At 41.1% G+C, this 17066-nt stretch overlaps 1 protein-coding gene across 3 annotated transcripts; it reads right to left on the bottom strand.

Annotated features, from left to right (window-relative positions):
* Positions 1 to 21: 21 nt before the first annotated feature.
* ankle2 (ankyrin repeat and LEM domain containing 2) lies at positions 22 to 16477 on the bottom strand. Of its 3 annotated transcripts, none has more exons than XM_088077107.1 (13): positions 16347 to 16477; positions 13399 to 13899; positions 11134 to 11328; positions 10671 to 10855; positions 9606 to 9794; positions 9382 to 9504; positions 8915 to 8978; positions 7548 to 7727; positions 7347 to 7449; positions 5801 to 5991; positions 4638 to 5508; positions 3776 to 3907; positions 22 to 2062 (listed from the first exon to the last, which is right to left on the bottom strand). In XM_088077107.1, exons 2-13 carry the CDS (start codon positions 13886 to 13888, stop codon positions 1852 to 1854), a joined length of 2934 nt encoding a protein of 977 aa, XP_087933233.1. In that variant the 5' UTR covers positions 13889 to 13899; positions 16347 to 16477; the 3' UTR covers positions 22 to 1851. The 3 variants fall into 3 exon arrangements, with proteins under 3 accessions (XP_087933233.1, XP_087933234.1, XP_087933232.1); XM_088077108.1 differs by lacking the exon at positions 16347 to 16477 and adding an exon at positions 15362 to 15573; XM_088077106.1 differs by lacking the exon at positions 16347 to 16477 and adding an exon at positions 15055 to 15199.
* Between the last annotated feature and the right edge of the window lie 589 nt (positions 16478 to 17066).

Below are 17066 nucleotides of genomic sequence, written 5' to 3'. Positions count from 1 at the left end.
AGCACACGGACACTTTGGCAGTAAAGTAGGAGGGATGTTTTATTGATTAGTTGAAAGCAATGAGGTCTAGACATACAGAAATAATTCACCATGTTTAATGTTAATTTTTTTAATAAAGCACAGAATGCTAAAAGCACAAGAAGCATGTTTTAAGTTTTTTAGGTGCATTTTTGCAAAAGTTCCACATTCATAAACATTCAGAGACCAGAATTAGATCTGTTGTCACCTGAGAGCACAAGGATGACAAAAACAATCTTCTCAGTGAAGTAGTTTGTGCTCTCCAGATAAAGGTTTAGTTTCACAAAAAAATGTACATTCAGAACACTTGTTTCTCTCGACCTAAGTAGAGTGGCAATCTGAATATTTAAAATGATTGGCTTTTTTGTCCTAGACAGCTCATAAGCCCTCATACAGCAGTGAATTTATCCCTAAGTTACAGATAATTTGGATACAGCAGGTTTTTGTACATTCACATTCCACTCGACTTGACATGTTTTGGAGAACTGCAAGAACCTGCCATGTGTACGTGTAAGCCAATTAGAACCACCAAAGAGATTCATGACACAACTTTGGGCATTTAAGCTCCTTTAAGCGCTAGTTTTGAAATTAACACTAAGTCAAACTACTTTTTGTAATATGAAAACGGTTGCGAGTACTGCCGATCCCACTGGGAATCAACACCCAACTCTACGCAGCTCTCAGCTAATCTGTTGGGTTCTCTGTAAGCGTAAGGCAGATTTTTGTTAACATAATAAGCTAATAAATACATCAGGATTCAGTCGCTGTTGAGTTAGTTTTGGAGTCTTTCTGTCCACTAGTGGTTAATCGCTTAATACAGCTTAAAGGTGGTCTCAGACCGGGTGATTTTAAGGTTTAGCCCAAAGGAGACCGATTTGAAATGACTCTTTACTGATGGGTGTGTTTTGTCATTCATACTCTCACCGTGGGAGATGCTTGTGAATGAAAGATATTTCAGAGAGAAAAAAAAAATTGCACAGTCTAAGGCCGCCGGTTGTGGCAGAAAGGAAAAGTCAAGACATGTCCAGGAACCACCGAGAAAAGATGGAAAATGTATGCATTTATTGAAGAACAAAATAAAAACAAGGAAGATCTCAGTCGAATCAGTTTTTCCCATGTTTGCCGTAATCGTCTGTGACCGACGCAGCCAGTGAGGTCGCCATCTTCCAGATATTACACGTATGAGCTAGAGAGAGTGTGTCCAAACTGACAGAGAGCTGGTCCATCACTTCAGAAAATTAAGGCAATTCCTGAACTGAGGAAAACATAGGAAATGGCAGTCGGTTTTAACACCATTAATAAAAACATTTAAATTTTGTGCTACTGACCAACATACAAAAAATAACTTTTAAAATATTGACAATTTACTTTTTTTTTAAAGAACATACTCAGTGACAGAATCCTCTTGAGGATTCCACACTGAGGTTTTAGTGATGATCTAACTTTGGGGAGTGCGGCTCACAATATTCAAAAAAGTTGACTCAGGCTATGATACAGGTGCTTCACACTTGCCACAAATAACATTACCGTCAATTCAACATGGTCCACACCCATACAGTACATAAATTATCAAGGTTTCTTTTTTTTTCCTTTTTAAAGTCTTGAGTGTACATCACAACCCAACGTGATGAGAATTCCTGTATTACATAGGAGTAGTACCATACATCATTAATACAAATCTTCCAGACACTTGTGCATATTTCTGTTAGGTATGTGGTTTCTGAGCTCTGGTGTAGCCACCTTGGTGCAGCTGGGTTTGTAGTGGGAAATGGGGAGGGCGGGGTTAGGGCTTGGAAAGAGTATGGCCGTAGTGGTGGGGGGCGGAGTGGGCAGTTAGATCGGTGGCTCGTTCAAGTGCTTGAGGCGGATGCGCTGGATGTAGCTAGCATTGGCAGGGCTGTAACGGCTGGGGCTGAAGTCTGGCGAGGCGGCGTGCCGGGCGGGACTGAAGCGACCAGTGGGAGACATCAGGCCGCTGACCGGTGACCCGGGAGTCTGATGCTGCATCCTGAGTCGTGGTTTTACCACTGCAGGGCTGGGCCAGCTACATGACATACACCAGAACCAGTCAGTGGTTGCTTTTGCAATATTGCTCATTTGCTACTAATGCTGAAGTTAACATCAGTGCACATTCTCCTGTCCCACAGTAAACTTGAGTTATCGCATTGTGATCCTATGCCTCCGCAAACTACTCAAGTTGCATTTACAGTTTACATACATGAGCATTCATATGAAAACATGAATGGTTCACACACATCTCTCCCATGGCAGCCGCAAGATCTAAACAATCAACACAGTTACAAGGTGGGCACCCAAGATTAATGTCACAAATTCAGTATCTGACCAAATGTCTTCACTTCTGTTTCTGTGATTCGGCGTTAAATAATGTCCATAGAGTGTTTACGCCGGACATTATGACATCACGGTAAAGCTGAACTTAGCCCTTTTGGATACAAAATATCATCAATATATCTAATTAAATATTTGTGTCAAATGTTGTCGTAATTAGTGTATGAATTCTTTAGTTAGCCAAAACTGAGGAAATTCCACCAAGGCCGTCTTTAAATATTGTGTTCACAAGAGTGAAACAGATGCAAGTTCACAGCGACATTGACCTTTGACCACCAAAACCTAATCAGTTTACTGTTAAGTGTAAGTGGACGTTTGTGCCAAATTTGAAAAAAATCCCTCAAGGTGTTCTTGAAAAATACATACAGACATAGGTATGTATGGACAACCTCAAAATATAATGCCACAGCCATGACTGTCGCCGTCGCAGAGGCATTCAAGTAACCAAAACCTGGATACATGGGGTTGACAGGGTTGTTTATCAACAAAAGTGACTGAACCATTACTGGACCAGGTGCTGAGATTTATGCAAAATAATGCCCACACACTGAAACACAATACTTGTTCTATGTCCTATGACTGAAACTTTCACTGTTTCTGTCTCCTTTTGCACTTCAAAGAGAATCCTCCTTTTTTTGTCAGTGTGCTGGCCCTTTTTTTTTTCTTTTTTTTTTTACAAAGAAATGAGACTGCTGATTTCTACTACACGTACCTGACACAACACCTAAAGAGCACAAGATGTCATGATTGCTTTGTCGTTTCATATTTATTCTCAGGAAGAAAATGCTCCACCCCTGGCATTTCACCTCTCTACTAATTCCCAAAAATGTCTTGTGACTGTAATCACACAATGTTTTAGCTGCAAAAGCTGAAAAGCCCTCTGCACCAGACCTCTGTGTTGAATTTCTGCAGTACTAACCATGCATACTCCTCTCTTATAGTCATTTTTGACTGTATTAACCTCAGAGGAGACAGTAAAAATGAATCTTTCTTTTGCCTAATTTCTTTAGCCTGGCTTTGCACGGAGAGCATTGGAGTCTGACTACTGTTTCCAAACTTTTGATTTATGTTAGCACATAAATACTTGAGATATATTAAAACTACACAGCCTACTATACAGCCTACAGTTTATCTAACATAACCAGCATCTGGAGGACAGTTTACATGTAAATGTGGTCAATTGTGTAGGGGTCTGCATGTCTTTGACATAATGACCCCTGTAATCAAATTGTTTCCTGACACAATAAATATTTATTACAGTATTTAGTTAATCTGATAAGCTGATTTAACCAGCAACTGAGACCAAAAACCTCACTTTTGGGCCAAGGCAGCATCATAAACGCGCTGTAAAATACGTATAATAATAGAGAAAATGCACTGAAATAAAATGCTTGCCACACTTACTAACCTCTGCATGTCTGACGCCGAGTACGACTTCATTGTGCTCTTCCACTTGAGAATGCTGGGATACTTCAGGGGATCGATGTCTAAGCCTTCTATTGCTGATAACACCTCTCTGTCCAACTTGGTTGGTGAATCCCTGTAAAAACACAGAAGGTGAATCTATTGTATTATTATCATGTATATTACTGTCATTGTAAATCATAAGTTTGGGATCATCAAACCCTTTTGTAACTTCCTGCCTGTCACATTTGCTGTTGCAGTATACTCCTCTTGAATTAAGAGTCCAATGTTTGTTGCTCCAGCAGCCTGTGTTTCAGAAACCTGATGGTCTGTATTCTGTAGAGATTTTTATTTTTGTCATCTGCATATATTTCAGGGCAGATTACCCTTCATTAATAAACAAGCCATATTGGCTTTTGTTTCATTTTGCAGTGGCGAGTGTGGCTGTAGTTCTCTGCACCTGTTTTCTCTGCTCTCTTCCTCCGAGCGAGGCAGAGAAACACCATGCGTTACAGCCAAAAGCAAGATACATGACTCTCACACTGAGCTGAAACAAATTGAGTGCTTATAACTTTAGTTATGAAGACTGCGCTCCATGCTGCTCTGCATGACAGTAAAAACATCCATGTGACTGCTGATGTAAAACACAGGACTGGACGCTCTATAAGCTAAATCCTTAAGCAGCCCCCAATCTGATGTTTGAGATTGGATCAGGACACGCCTGATATTAAGACTAAAGATTTTGGCACATTATCTTGTAAAACATTATAAGGATCATTTTCTATCTGTGTTGCCACAAGTTCAACGTCTGATTTAAGACAGCATCGTTGCCCCGAGCCCTCTGGAGAGAAATTACAGTGACTCACCCGTCAATGAAAAGTCCTCTTCTAATGTGCGGTGGGGTCCTGGGTAGGAACTCATTGGAGTTATCTAAAGACTTATAAGAGGACCCAGAGGATCCTGAGCTGCTCAGGTCCCTCCCCCCATGGTCCCATGACTTGGACCTAGCACAGAAGTTGCGCCCCCCTGATACTGACCCCCCAGTCCTGCCCAGCACCTCCAGACTCTCCTCTGCTTCAAAGTACTCCTCTGAGCTGCCACTGCTGCGCCTCTCCTCTGTCCCTCCTCCCTCTGTTCTCCAGCCTGGCCCCTCCACGCTCTCACCGTCCTGACTGCTGTGACCAAGAGAAAGGCGGTTAAGCCCAGAGCTGAGGTCTGTGCCCGAGGAGGAGCCGTAGGAGTCCCGGACCTCCCTGTGCCGGCTCCCGCCACTGCTCCTCCGCTCCCTGCAGCTGGTGGGGCTGTCCAGTGGCTCTTGCAGCGACATGCGCTCAAACTCCACCATGAGGTTGGAGATGGGCGACAGCAGGCAGGAGGAGGACGGGGAGGTGCGAGGAGTCACCTTGTCTCCATTGTGAGTCCTATCTCTGGAGGAGGAGCACACCCCGTTTTTACAGACGACGCCGGGCGACAGGAGGCCATTGTCGCAGCAGCACAGCAGGTCCTGCTCGGCCGCCGTCTCAATCAGGTCGGCTCCGCGGTGGTGCAGCGCGATGGGCAGGATGTGGAACTCGCGGCCACCCACCGCTCCCTTCAGGCAGTCCTTGGATGCAGCGGAGGCTGTGATGCTGGTGAGTGCTGCGTTCTGCCGGTTCTTCATCTCCTCAAGGCTGATGTCATCACCCTCGTCCAGGAAGGCACCAACAGAGATGGAGTTGCAGAACTTTTTAGGCTTGCCTGCAACCAGAAATGATTAATGACCAAAACAGTCTCAAAAGAAGTCATTATGCAGTTTCATTTTATGATATAATTCTTCACGGGACAAGATTTTGCAGCTTTGCAAAATCCCTCCCATTTTCATCACATCCTACAAGAGGCTATATCTGTGAACGCTGATTACACTACAATGCCAATTAACAGATTCACTCGGAGAGGATGATCTGCAATGTGTGCAGCCAATGTCTTGTTTCAACAGTTTGTTCGTTTTTCAGGACTCGCAGCTTCCCTGGTAGAGAGCGGATGAAGGTACCTGGAGAGGGGGTTCTGAACCTGTTGCTGGTCTCGTTCTCCCCAGCCTCTTCATGAGCCCGTGGGCTGAAATCCTTCTTACTAAGGTACTCCTCTAGCTTGCGAAGCCCCTCGGTTGATGACAGATCCACAAAACTGTCGAGAAAGTCCCAGTACTCAGCCCATGGGTGGCCCATCTCATGAGCCAGGTCTCTGTCAATAAAAGATGACTCATATTTAGATTATCTCATTCATTCAACCTTTATTTAATCTCGAGATATCATTGAGAGCATGCCCTAATTAACAATGATGTCGAGAGTACAATCAATACAGTCCAAAAACAAACAACGAAACACAAGAAACAACAGAATAAGCAGAGGAAGTGGAGCACAGTTAGAAACAATCACATTCATGAACACAGTAGTTTTTTATCATTGCTTGGAATTGACCAATGGTAACCATTGAGCTGAGTTTAAATGTTTACTGCGGTGTTCCACGTGTGCTGCAGAGACGCTGAAAGAGGTTTTCCCAATTTTTGTGTTCGCTCGTGGAACCTCTAGCATTATCCAGTCACTTGAGCAAGTGTGATAATGACGATTAGAAATGTTCAACACAACATAGAAAAACACAGAAAAAAGCAGTTTCATATTTTTTAAAAATCTGCGTTTTCCCAAAACTGCTCATTGCAGAGGGGAGGCTAAATATCATGGCTGATGCAAACACGCAATTGATGCCAGTGTTTGGTTTGTGCATTCTGGGATACTGTAAAAATATGGTGATCTCTGTGGACAAGGACACGCTCGCTATGTACAACATATAAACAGCTCATTCTAAGGTAACAAAAACACAACAATTCTTCATACTTATACTCCATTTCTGCCAATATACCCCCCCCCATCCTAAACACTGGACCTTAAATATCACTGCACACAGACATCCTAACAAATTGAGGTGTTTTTGAGCCATTTCCAGTACAAATGAGATGCTTCCAAACCAAGGTCTTAATATATTTTTAACAAAATCCATCATATTTAGATAGATTTTGTTGTAGCACTGACTGTGAAGTGGAAACTGAAAGGAACTGTGCACGGTGGTACCTCTAGCTAAGAAAAATGCAGTTTAATACAACAGCCCTACAATAATCCCAGCTTCATGACGTTTCATGTTCAGTTTTTGTTGAAACTGAGGTGTTAATTCAAAGCTGCAGTTTTGGTCCTTCGTTAATTGTATTGCACAACACTGACAGGGGTTTCTAATATTTTGTCCACTCCATTAATATCAATGCACAGTGGTTAAAATGTGCATGGGGGACAGAGAGGAGGTGACACTTAACAAAGGATGAACTGGGTTTGAACCCAGGGTGTGTGGTACATGGCCCAACATGTCTATAATCCACAAGACATGTTTATTCCGCTCAAAAAAAAAGTATTGCCTTCAGTGTGTTGTCTCTTTGCATCACAGTCGACAGCAATGAGCCCAGTAGTATCACTATCAGTAGTCTCATAAAATATTTGAGAATTCATGTAGAAAGTTAAGACAACAAAAGCAAAGTTAGGTTTTGGACGTACCTGCCCACTCTCTCTGCCCCACGGTCGGGATCAGACTTCAGAATGTGGTGGAAAAGATCTGCTCGGTCTCTGGGTGGCGTCTTCCAGGACCGGCGAAAATCATCTGCCTACAGGAGAAGACAATATATTCTGGTCAATAAATGTAATTTATGATGCGGTGATGGACATGAGTAAACATAGACAGCTAATCAGGTAAAGAACTTGCTTTAGATGGGCTCAGCGGGCCAGCAAAGGCTGTGACAGTCATCACGGGATCCATGGGGCTTCTTGTATGCCGCTGGATCAGCGAGAGACTCTCTGAGGACTCTGGTGACCACAGACCACCAATGATAGGCTGAGAAGTGTTGTCAGTTGCCCTCAGCAAAGGGATAAAGCAGCGATCTGTGAGACAACAGACATTTTAAGGTTTAAATAGCATTCATTCGATGGACATGTCTTTCATTCGCAGCACTTTGCAGAACAATATATTTTCAATGAGGGTGACATCAGTGGCAATCAAATCTTAAAAAAATTAAATTAAAATAAAGAATTTGGTGTGTTGTCAAACATCTGTTGCCTATGGTGCTGTCAGCCTGTGGAGAGGACAGCGAGTAAAGTTCAAGAGTATGCAAAATGTCATGCCAAATGCCATGTTCACATGCCAAATCCAGTGCCAGTCTTTAACTGCAACTGTCAGATTTATCCAAATTATTTCCTCTTTCACACCCCGGACTGACTCAGGGGACTGAAAGAAAACATACAACTAGAACTGCAAAATTGTTTGTAGTTTATTCAACAGGGCCCACAGCCAACTCACCAATAACCACCAGTTCATAACTCAACCAGCTATGATGAATTTTAGCATAATTTCTTCCACAGTGGAAACCCTTCACCGTGATCACATCTGTCCAGGTCACATTGATCACTTTAAGAGGTAGCGCCTGCACACCTACTCCATGCCACACAAATTTATTCAAGGCAACGTTTCGATCCTACTTGGATCTTCGTCAATTTGTTATTTTTCCCCCCATTTTCTTAATTTTTAATGCATATCACCATTTCGTTGGTATTTGTATGTAAATAACATATATATAAAAGTAATGACATGTCAGCTTTGCTATTTTACTGCAAAATACAGCACAGCTTCGTCATTATATGGGCATTATCAGTCTACATGAGGAGGATGGCTTCAACCACAGGTGCTTTCCCTGTATACTTCCTTTTTCCCATCATAACATAATATGTATGAAACGACCCAAAATACTGTAAGCAGACTACTTGAATACTGAAAACGAATGATCATTTATTTTGATTCATATAAGCCGTTGATCACTGTAACTGTGATCACTGTAAGCGGTTTCTACTGTATCGGCTAACATGGCTAACACCATCACAAACACCACAGATTAAAAAATGCGTTGACACACACAACCAGATTCACACTTCAGGATGTTACATGCTGCTTTTATGTAATCAGATCTCTCTCTGTATGGAAGTACACCACAGAAAATGCCTTTTGCAAGTGTCCTTCGGCAGGAAGAGAGAGACTAGGAACAAAAATGTTTAAGAAATGTATTGTTTGTCCTTACCCTCCAAAAATTCACTTATCTTCTGCTTCACTTCTTGGGTTTTATTTTTTCTGCTACAGATAAGCTGTGGAAAAGAAAAATAAGAACAATTGGGGATGAAGCGTGTGTGTGTACAGCTGACAACATACAACTGTTGCTGGATTAGCTGAGGAAAGAATTTGCTCATGCTCATCTAATTTTAGCCTTCAATGTGCAGTGAGTGATTGTTGCCAAAAGATTTAAAAAGCAAGCTTAAAGGTCACGGCTTCAAAACCTGAGTGAGCATAACCGTAACTCCCTCAGCAGCTACTGCCAGCACACCAGTGTTCAGCAGGTCTGAGCATGGCTGAGTAACTGTAAAACAGCTCCCATATGAACACTTTTTGTGTAATAACCCCCAGCAACAACTACCCAGGCAGTGCTGAAGGTTCTATTACTCATGGTGCATGTTACTAAATTCAATAGGGGTTAAAAATAAAACTCCTTACATCACAAGGCTTCTGGCCATCCTTGTTCTTACAGTTCTTATCGCTGTCAGGATGCGAGCACAGGACATTGACCACATCTGGGCACCCAAACTTACAGGCAAAATGGAGTGGTGTTTCAAAGCCCTGGAAAATATACAGACAAACACAATCAACAGAGCCCACTACCTACTTTTTAATTTTTTTTTTAAGAATTTAATCTTATCTGGTTTGGTAAAAGAACTTACAGCCTTATCTGGAGTGTTGAGGTAAAGATCTACAATGTAGCGGATACGTTTCTGCAGCATAACTTCCTGGTCGTCTGGGTACATGAGGCGCATGAACTCCGGGTTCTCCAAAGTGTCCAGCAGCAGCTGGGCAATGCCTGCCTGGTTCTCCTTGGCTGCCACGTGCATTACATTGTACCGGCAGCCCTCCTAACCAGACAAAACAGTGGAAACACTGTATGGATCAGGACATAATCCTCTTTAATCTCCTGTCAACAGGAAACGATGCTTAATTTTGTCCAAAAGCAGCATCTGACCTTAACTTCACCTGCTGAAGTTAGGGAATTATCAACCAACAGTTATTTTTAAATGGCAAAAGTTGGTATTTATACAGGGTTCCCACACATTTTCATGGACTACAGTTGAAAACTTTTTCATGACTTTTCAAGGGCCTATAATTAAAAAAAATCTTGCCCTACATGGATGTGATTTTTCAAATTTAGAAAAAATTATAGCTCTATTCAAACATAATTTCAGCAAGCTGACATGAAGAGACAGAATACAGCGAAAAAACTAAGCAACGTCTGTTAAAAAAAGTCACAGATAAATGCATATTAGACAAATGTTACGTCAACAGCATCAGAAAATGTATTTGCCATTATGTTACTTGTGTGGACGTTTATCCACAGAAGAATACTGTAACAATTTCACTACACACGAGTTTGATTAATAACATGATTTTTTAAGGCCTAGAAAATTAGATTGTAAAATTCCATGACTTTTCCAGTTTTTTTTCCTTCATCTTAGCAACTGCAGTCTTGACAAGGGCCTTAGCTAAAAGGTTGGCACTGATGTGGAAAGGATGTTTACATCAACATACGACGATCCTAGTAACACTGTGCATCTCTATTAATAGGAAAGAGTTTCACAGAGTATGAGAAACAGAAACAGTATCATTAACACAAGCTCAAACAAAGCTGCCTCTTGACTACAGGTTTTATTTATTATATGTTAGAGAAAATGGTTCAAAAAGATGCAATAATTAGACAACTGGAAAGTGACAAGACCAATAAATTATGTCCTCACCTGCACAATAGTGGGATTATCCCCTGAGCCGATGAGATAGCGCGGGTTGCTCCAGACCAGCTCGCTGAAAGCCACCTCGTCGCCCTTCTCCACAGCTTTCCTCAGTTTGGCGGTCAGATCTTGGGTGCGTGGGCTCTTGAAACTGTTGGCCCGCTCCCGGTTGATGGTATCGACCTCCATGTTGTCTGGTGTGGACAGGGAGAAGAAAGTGAAGGACATGCACAGCTGTCAAAAACTAAAAAAATAGGAATGATGGATCCCACCACTATACTGACAAATGAGGATGATCAGCTCACAGAGAGCACTTCAATTAAAAGCAGCAAAAAACAACTGTTTTGCATGTTTCTACGATTGCTGGCCTTCTACATGACCAAAAAGACCAGTGACGAAACCTAGACTGAACTTCAAATACAACATATAACAGTGAGTATCCATTAGGGTCTCACACATTGTGTCCACTCACCTTTACTAATGACCAGGCCAGGTTTGACAGGAGACACACAAGGTGTAGATTTGTTGGGAGAGGGGAAATAGTCACAGATCCCCTTCGCAAACTTCTCAGCATCATCACGGTTGGGAAAGGCTTTGAAGCGGGCTCCCTTCATCATCTTAACAGCTTGAAGCGCATCTTTTTTATCGGTGTACACATGTGCTCTCTCTGCAGACAAAAACAAAACACTAACAATCAGCTTTAGTACAATTTTTCTACATGATCTGAATTTCTTGATTGACTTACTACTGTTTGTTAATGTGGCTCTTAACTTGGTGAAGGATTTGTTTGCGTTCTTTTCCTGTCTGTCGAAGTAGCCCCTAAAGTCATGTTTTAATGACAGAGTGCCATAGCTTTTGCAATTGGAATAAAAGCCTGATCTGACAGGTTAACATTACCAGGTTTGATTTTATGGTAGATCAAGATTAATTTAGATCAATATTTTATTCCATCTATTCAGGCAGCCCTACTGCCTTGCTGCTTTCAACCAAACAAATAATAATAAATGCTTTCATCCACTTAAGCAAATGTGGGTGTCAGACTTTAACAGCAGCTAGTACTCCTAAACAAATACAGAAACTAGAAAAACACAGTTGATGTCAAATAAACAAACACGCAACATGATTATCTTTGAGGTGGACTTTAGCCTCAAGTCACTACAAAGCCAAAAGGTAAACCCAGGACTCAAAATTAACTTTTTCATTCAGTTTGCCGCAACTGTACCGAAATTAAATGTCCTGAACTGGGCTTCTGATTCTCACTGAATACAGATTTATTAAAAACCATTAGAGTTCAGCATCCAGTGTGAAGGATTTAGTGTCATCTAGCAGTGATGTTACAAAACTGAAACTTCATCCCCTGTGCCACGCTCCATATGAAGATATAACCGGCTCCTTCTAAAGTAATGGAAACACAGCTACTCTTATTTTCAGGTGAATATTAAACAAAAAAAAGCATTGTCATTAACCTTACATATACCATTTTTGCCAAAAAAAATGATCCCAAATTTTAAAGAATTAACTCCCATAACTTTATTGACTCAGTGTGGTTTGCTGTGGACGTTCTTCCATTTTAAACACCATAAGAGCTTCATTGTTAAGCACTCAGTTCACTTTGTTTTCAGGTCATATTTACATCATTATCTCCTTCCTATTGTTCCCCCTATTCCATCAGTCTCTGTCTGTCACACACTTCCACTCAACACTGGTCGTCTGCTTTTGATGTTACTTTGCCACAACTTTGCGACTGCCTTCTCTGCGTCATAGTCTTTAACGTTTGGGTGTTGTTCAGCCACCTCAGCGTTTTTATGATGATGGGGTATCCACTCTATCAAGATGGTCTCTCTGTAAGATTGATTTTGTGTGTGTTAGCACACATGTAATAAGGTGTAGAATTCATGCCAGGCAGCCTTAATGCACATTTTCAGGATTTGACCACCTAACAATAATCTAATATAAAATACTGGACACATAAACATAAAGATTTCATTTGTAATGACAACCTTCTCTACTGTTCCAGAATTATTCCACACACTGCATCTTTGTGTCCCCGGTGCTATTTCTATTGTCCCCGGGACAGATGGACATGCTTCATTTCGAGCACGGGTTTATCTCGTCAAAGAAAATAAAACTCACAGGAGTTGTGTGTTTTTTTAAGATTTCTAAAATAAGAAACACTGAGGAATTAATACACTTGGATGCAACCGTTGTCACTTTTTAAATAACTGTTTTACTTTAGATTGAAAATATATATATTTTTTGTCACCTATCTTTCCATCTCCTTATCACACCAGATAGAATCAACAAAGCATTTTTTGTGATGTTTTTTTTTTTCAGATATATTCATTCATTCAGAAGTGAGAGGAAACAAGAAACAAGCAACAGCTGGTATAAAACCGAGGACTTTGTAATTACATTATATGGTATGTGTCTTAACCACAAGGTCACTAGGCCAACCCAAAAAACATTTATCATAATTTGTCTAAAAACACAAGAAAATATAGTAAAACAATTATTAAGTGGAGTGAAACATATCACCATTTAACAACTACAAAAAAGTCTCGTCATAGTTTAAAGGTACTTTTTTTCTATATTCATTTAAACTCTTTCCCCTGATTTCCAAATTCAAGACTGCCTGGCAAGTGATCCTGGTCTGTGTCTGTAACTTTTGCTGACTCTGAATATGTAACACTGATATCTGTATGACACCACACAAAGTAAAAAAATTAGTCTCTCTTACCAGTTCTTGACAAAACATCCTCCCACAGTGGACATACTCCATAATAAAAGGTTGGGGACAATTGTGCCGGCTTTGAAGGGGTTTCCGTTTTGGACTGAGAGTTGCTGCCCTCAGTGGAGCTCTTTACTGAGATCTCATCTTCCTCTGGAGGGTTGAGACCCACACCGTAGCCAAAGTCCAACTCTTCGTTGGCGGCCTCAGTGGGGTTGCTCCGTGGTGCAGAAGTTGTCGGTGCAACTGTTGAGGTGGCACATGACACAGATTTGGCGTGATCGGCAACAGAGGCTGCACTGGCTGAGACACCTGCCGAAGAGCTGCTTCCCGATTCAGCGGTACTGCTCTCTGGCCCGGCCAGGACTCGGGCTAACTTCCTCTCGAAGGTGGCTCGGGTAGTAGCTGTGATAGGACCGCACTTGAGGTCTGCTCGGGCAAACTCCTCACGCAGTTCTTCAGCACTAAGCCCCCTCAGCCTGCTCAGAACCGCCTCCATGCTTCAGCTCCCTACAACATACATCACAACACAACACACAGCATTATGACCAGAAACTGTTGATAAATAACTACAATGTAGGAAAACGTGATACTCAAAATTAGTCCACTTTGAGTGTTCCAAGGTTCTTTTGATTTACTAAATATCAAGAATCATAATTTTCTTACAAATGGTCAGAATTCTTTCAAAAATATTTCTTCAATACTTGTAAATGCCAATTAAAAATAAAAGTTCCAGGAAGAGTAAAGTCTACTAAATAATCACCTCCATTATTATGAATTACAAATAACAACCACAGATTCAGAAAAACATCAATTTGTACTACTTTCCTTTAAGAATCTTAACACTAGTACTTTATTTAGTTTACTGTTAGTTAGTGTGCATTTTACCTTGGCCATTACTCATAAAACTTATACTAGCACATTAATAAAAACAATGATGAGACTTAATTAAATTTTAAAGTGAGCTAAGTACTGTAGTTTTTTTTAACTTTGACTGTATTTCCCATAATGAGCAACCCAACAGCCTGTAACTGCTCTATGCGTATATTAATATAAAATGCCATCCATCCTATTTTTACTCAAAGAAGCAGTCACATATGATATAACGCTCTATATTATATTTTACAAGCAAGTACACACCTGCCCTTCACTGTCAAGTACTTCCAGAGAGGCTGCACAAATCTATCACGTATGCTCAACAGCTAAAAAACATTCTGCAAAAATAAGATCCCGTAATTCTCTAAAGCAGGTGCTACCTAGTCTCCAAATGGTTCCCAGCACATTATATCTTAACAGAGCCAACCATACTATTGTGGGACTAGCATCTGCTAGCTGGCTTGCTAACCATCAAGTCACATTTAGCAGCCGGGGAATGTGCCTGGCAAAGCTAGCATGAGGTAAACTGCTCAGCTGAAAATCCAGACTGACAGAAGAAAGCCCACAACTTTGGGCTGGAATATGAACGATTACAAATATACAGAAAACTGGATAAATTATAACAATGTTAATCGCTTCATTCTCATGCTGTCACGCCCAAGTATGTCATTCGAGGTGGGTTTTCAGGCTGTAACGCCAACAAATTTGATACGTCTTCGTGGTTCTGATACCGATAAAAATCAAAGTGTACGTGATGGCATTTAGTAACAAACGTGTCCCTATACTTACCAAGGAACATTTTAATTAATATACGCGGAGCTATGGGAAACCGTTGTTAGTTTTGCACAGATAAACTGTTGGATAGACACAAAGCTGGAGACGGTCTGGAATAGTCTCATTGTTTACAACATGTTCTGCGCATGCTCAGTTTTCAGGGAGGGCGCATGCTGCATTAAAGACCTGTGGGAAAACTCGAACCTTGACGATTTGAGGGTGACAGGCACCCAACATAAAGTGAATTCTCATATTTCTCCCCGAAATAGTAGGCAAATATAAACTAGATAATTCGTTCAATCGTTTATGACACTGTACTCACGAACTTCACAGCTGAACTCCCTTCACTCTACGCCTTCTTCCGTGTCATGGCCGTATATATTTGGCAATAACAACAGATTACAAAACATGATCCCAGATGACTTGCTGGTCCTTGCGGCTAACAAATTATGAGCATTGTTGTCATTTTTATACAGTTACCAACAACATCGAACTACTTTAACATTTTCTGTTAAAATCAATACCAATATATCGAAAAGACGTTGTGCCTTGCCATAAATAACTAAATTCCCGCAAAATTAAGATGTGCATAATCTAAATTCCCTTCTGCCCCACAACCCCATAATATTGTTCGCGTGCTTGTGATAACAAGAGTTAAACAGGAAACAGGAAGCCGCTTAAAATTGAATTTTGGAGACTTCTCTTACAGTTACGTACTTTCCCCGCGGCTTGAATGCATCATCATGCTCTTCTACAGCAGACGTGACTAATTCAAGGAAACGATAACCTAGCGATCTCAGGTGTACGCCTTTCTGGTTAACAACACATGTATCTACGTAAAATAAATAAAACGATACATTGGTGGCAGTGCAGAGCTGGTACAAAAAACACGCTTAAACATATTAGAGCTGGCACTATCCCTCGGATGCAGGCCAACTTGGTCAGGCATGTATGAGGAAAGCCAACAACAAGATGCAGCGATTCTCAAGACATTCAAAAACTAAAAGAAACATAATTTATGATAAGGGACCACTGTCCGTTAAATTCGGAAGCAAAGAAAATTAAAGTGACGATTGTCAGCGACACAGGAAGCGGAGTTTGACAAGCATGCTAACCGTAATTAGCCACTTAGCAAGGTAGGAAGCTAGTCACTCCAGCCACCGGTTAGCAATAGCATCCGGTAACATGTACAGTAAGAACAGCGTTTTTGTATTCTTCCCGAGCACATAACCTTAAACATGTGTCACAGTTTATCTGCAGTGCACTGCTAGTTGAAAATGTTGTCATTGTAACGATGTTATGCCCACCTCCACCTCCTCTCCCCGGCTACTGTAGCTAACGTTGGGTGTCTTCTCACCGCGACGGTTTCAAAATGCAAAGCGCGAGGACCAGGTTCCGTCCAGCGCGGTGCCTGAACAAAACACCGGCCAAAACCAACCGAGATTAGACTTGAAACACATCAGAACTTGGGACATATTAAGGGACTGTTCTTTAATTAGCAGAGTACGGGGGTGGCTGAGGTGTTACTTCGTTTTATATATTTATTTTTATTTATTTTCTACCCTTCCCGAGGCTTCAGATATTTTTCCTTGCGCCTCCCTGAGTGACCTGAAGAAAAAAGCGTGTTCCTCTCTTCACCATCCATCCATCCATCCATAGATTTTTTACTAAACTGATACTTTCAACAGTAAAGTTGAAAACGAAATCCTAGAGTTGAAAAAAATCCTTGATTTATTTGTCTTGTGCATGCTGGTTAGTTAGTGCAAACACTTTATTTTTGGCAAAATTTTCAGTCAGATGTATATTATTTTCTTTTCTGACAGAATCCTTCCTCCAACATTAAGTGTACAAGGACAGTTAGAGATTTAAAAATCCAACAATAATTTCTGTTTTTGCAGTTTCTGGCAGTGGTGATTGATGTTTTCCATTTTGTATAAAAAAAAAAAATGCAGAAAAATCAATACACAATACAGCCATTTAAAATTGTATGCCCATCCCCAAAGTCAAAATGAAAACACAAGTCCCTC

This window comes from Plectropomus leopardus, chromosome 4, assembly GCF_026936395.1.
Source record: "Plectropomus leopardus strain MGB_pleo_1.0 chromosome 4, ASM2693639v1, whole genome shotgun sequence".
Taxonomy (NCBI): Eukaryota; Metazoa; Chordata; class Actinopteri; order Perciformes; family Serranidae; genus Plectropomus; species Plectropomus leopardus.
This window is presented reverse-complemented; position numbering and strand designations above follow the sequence as displayed.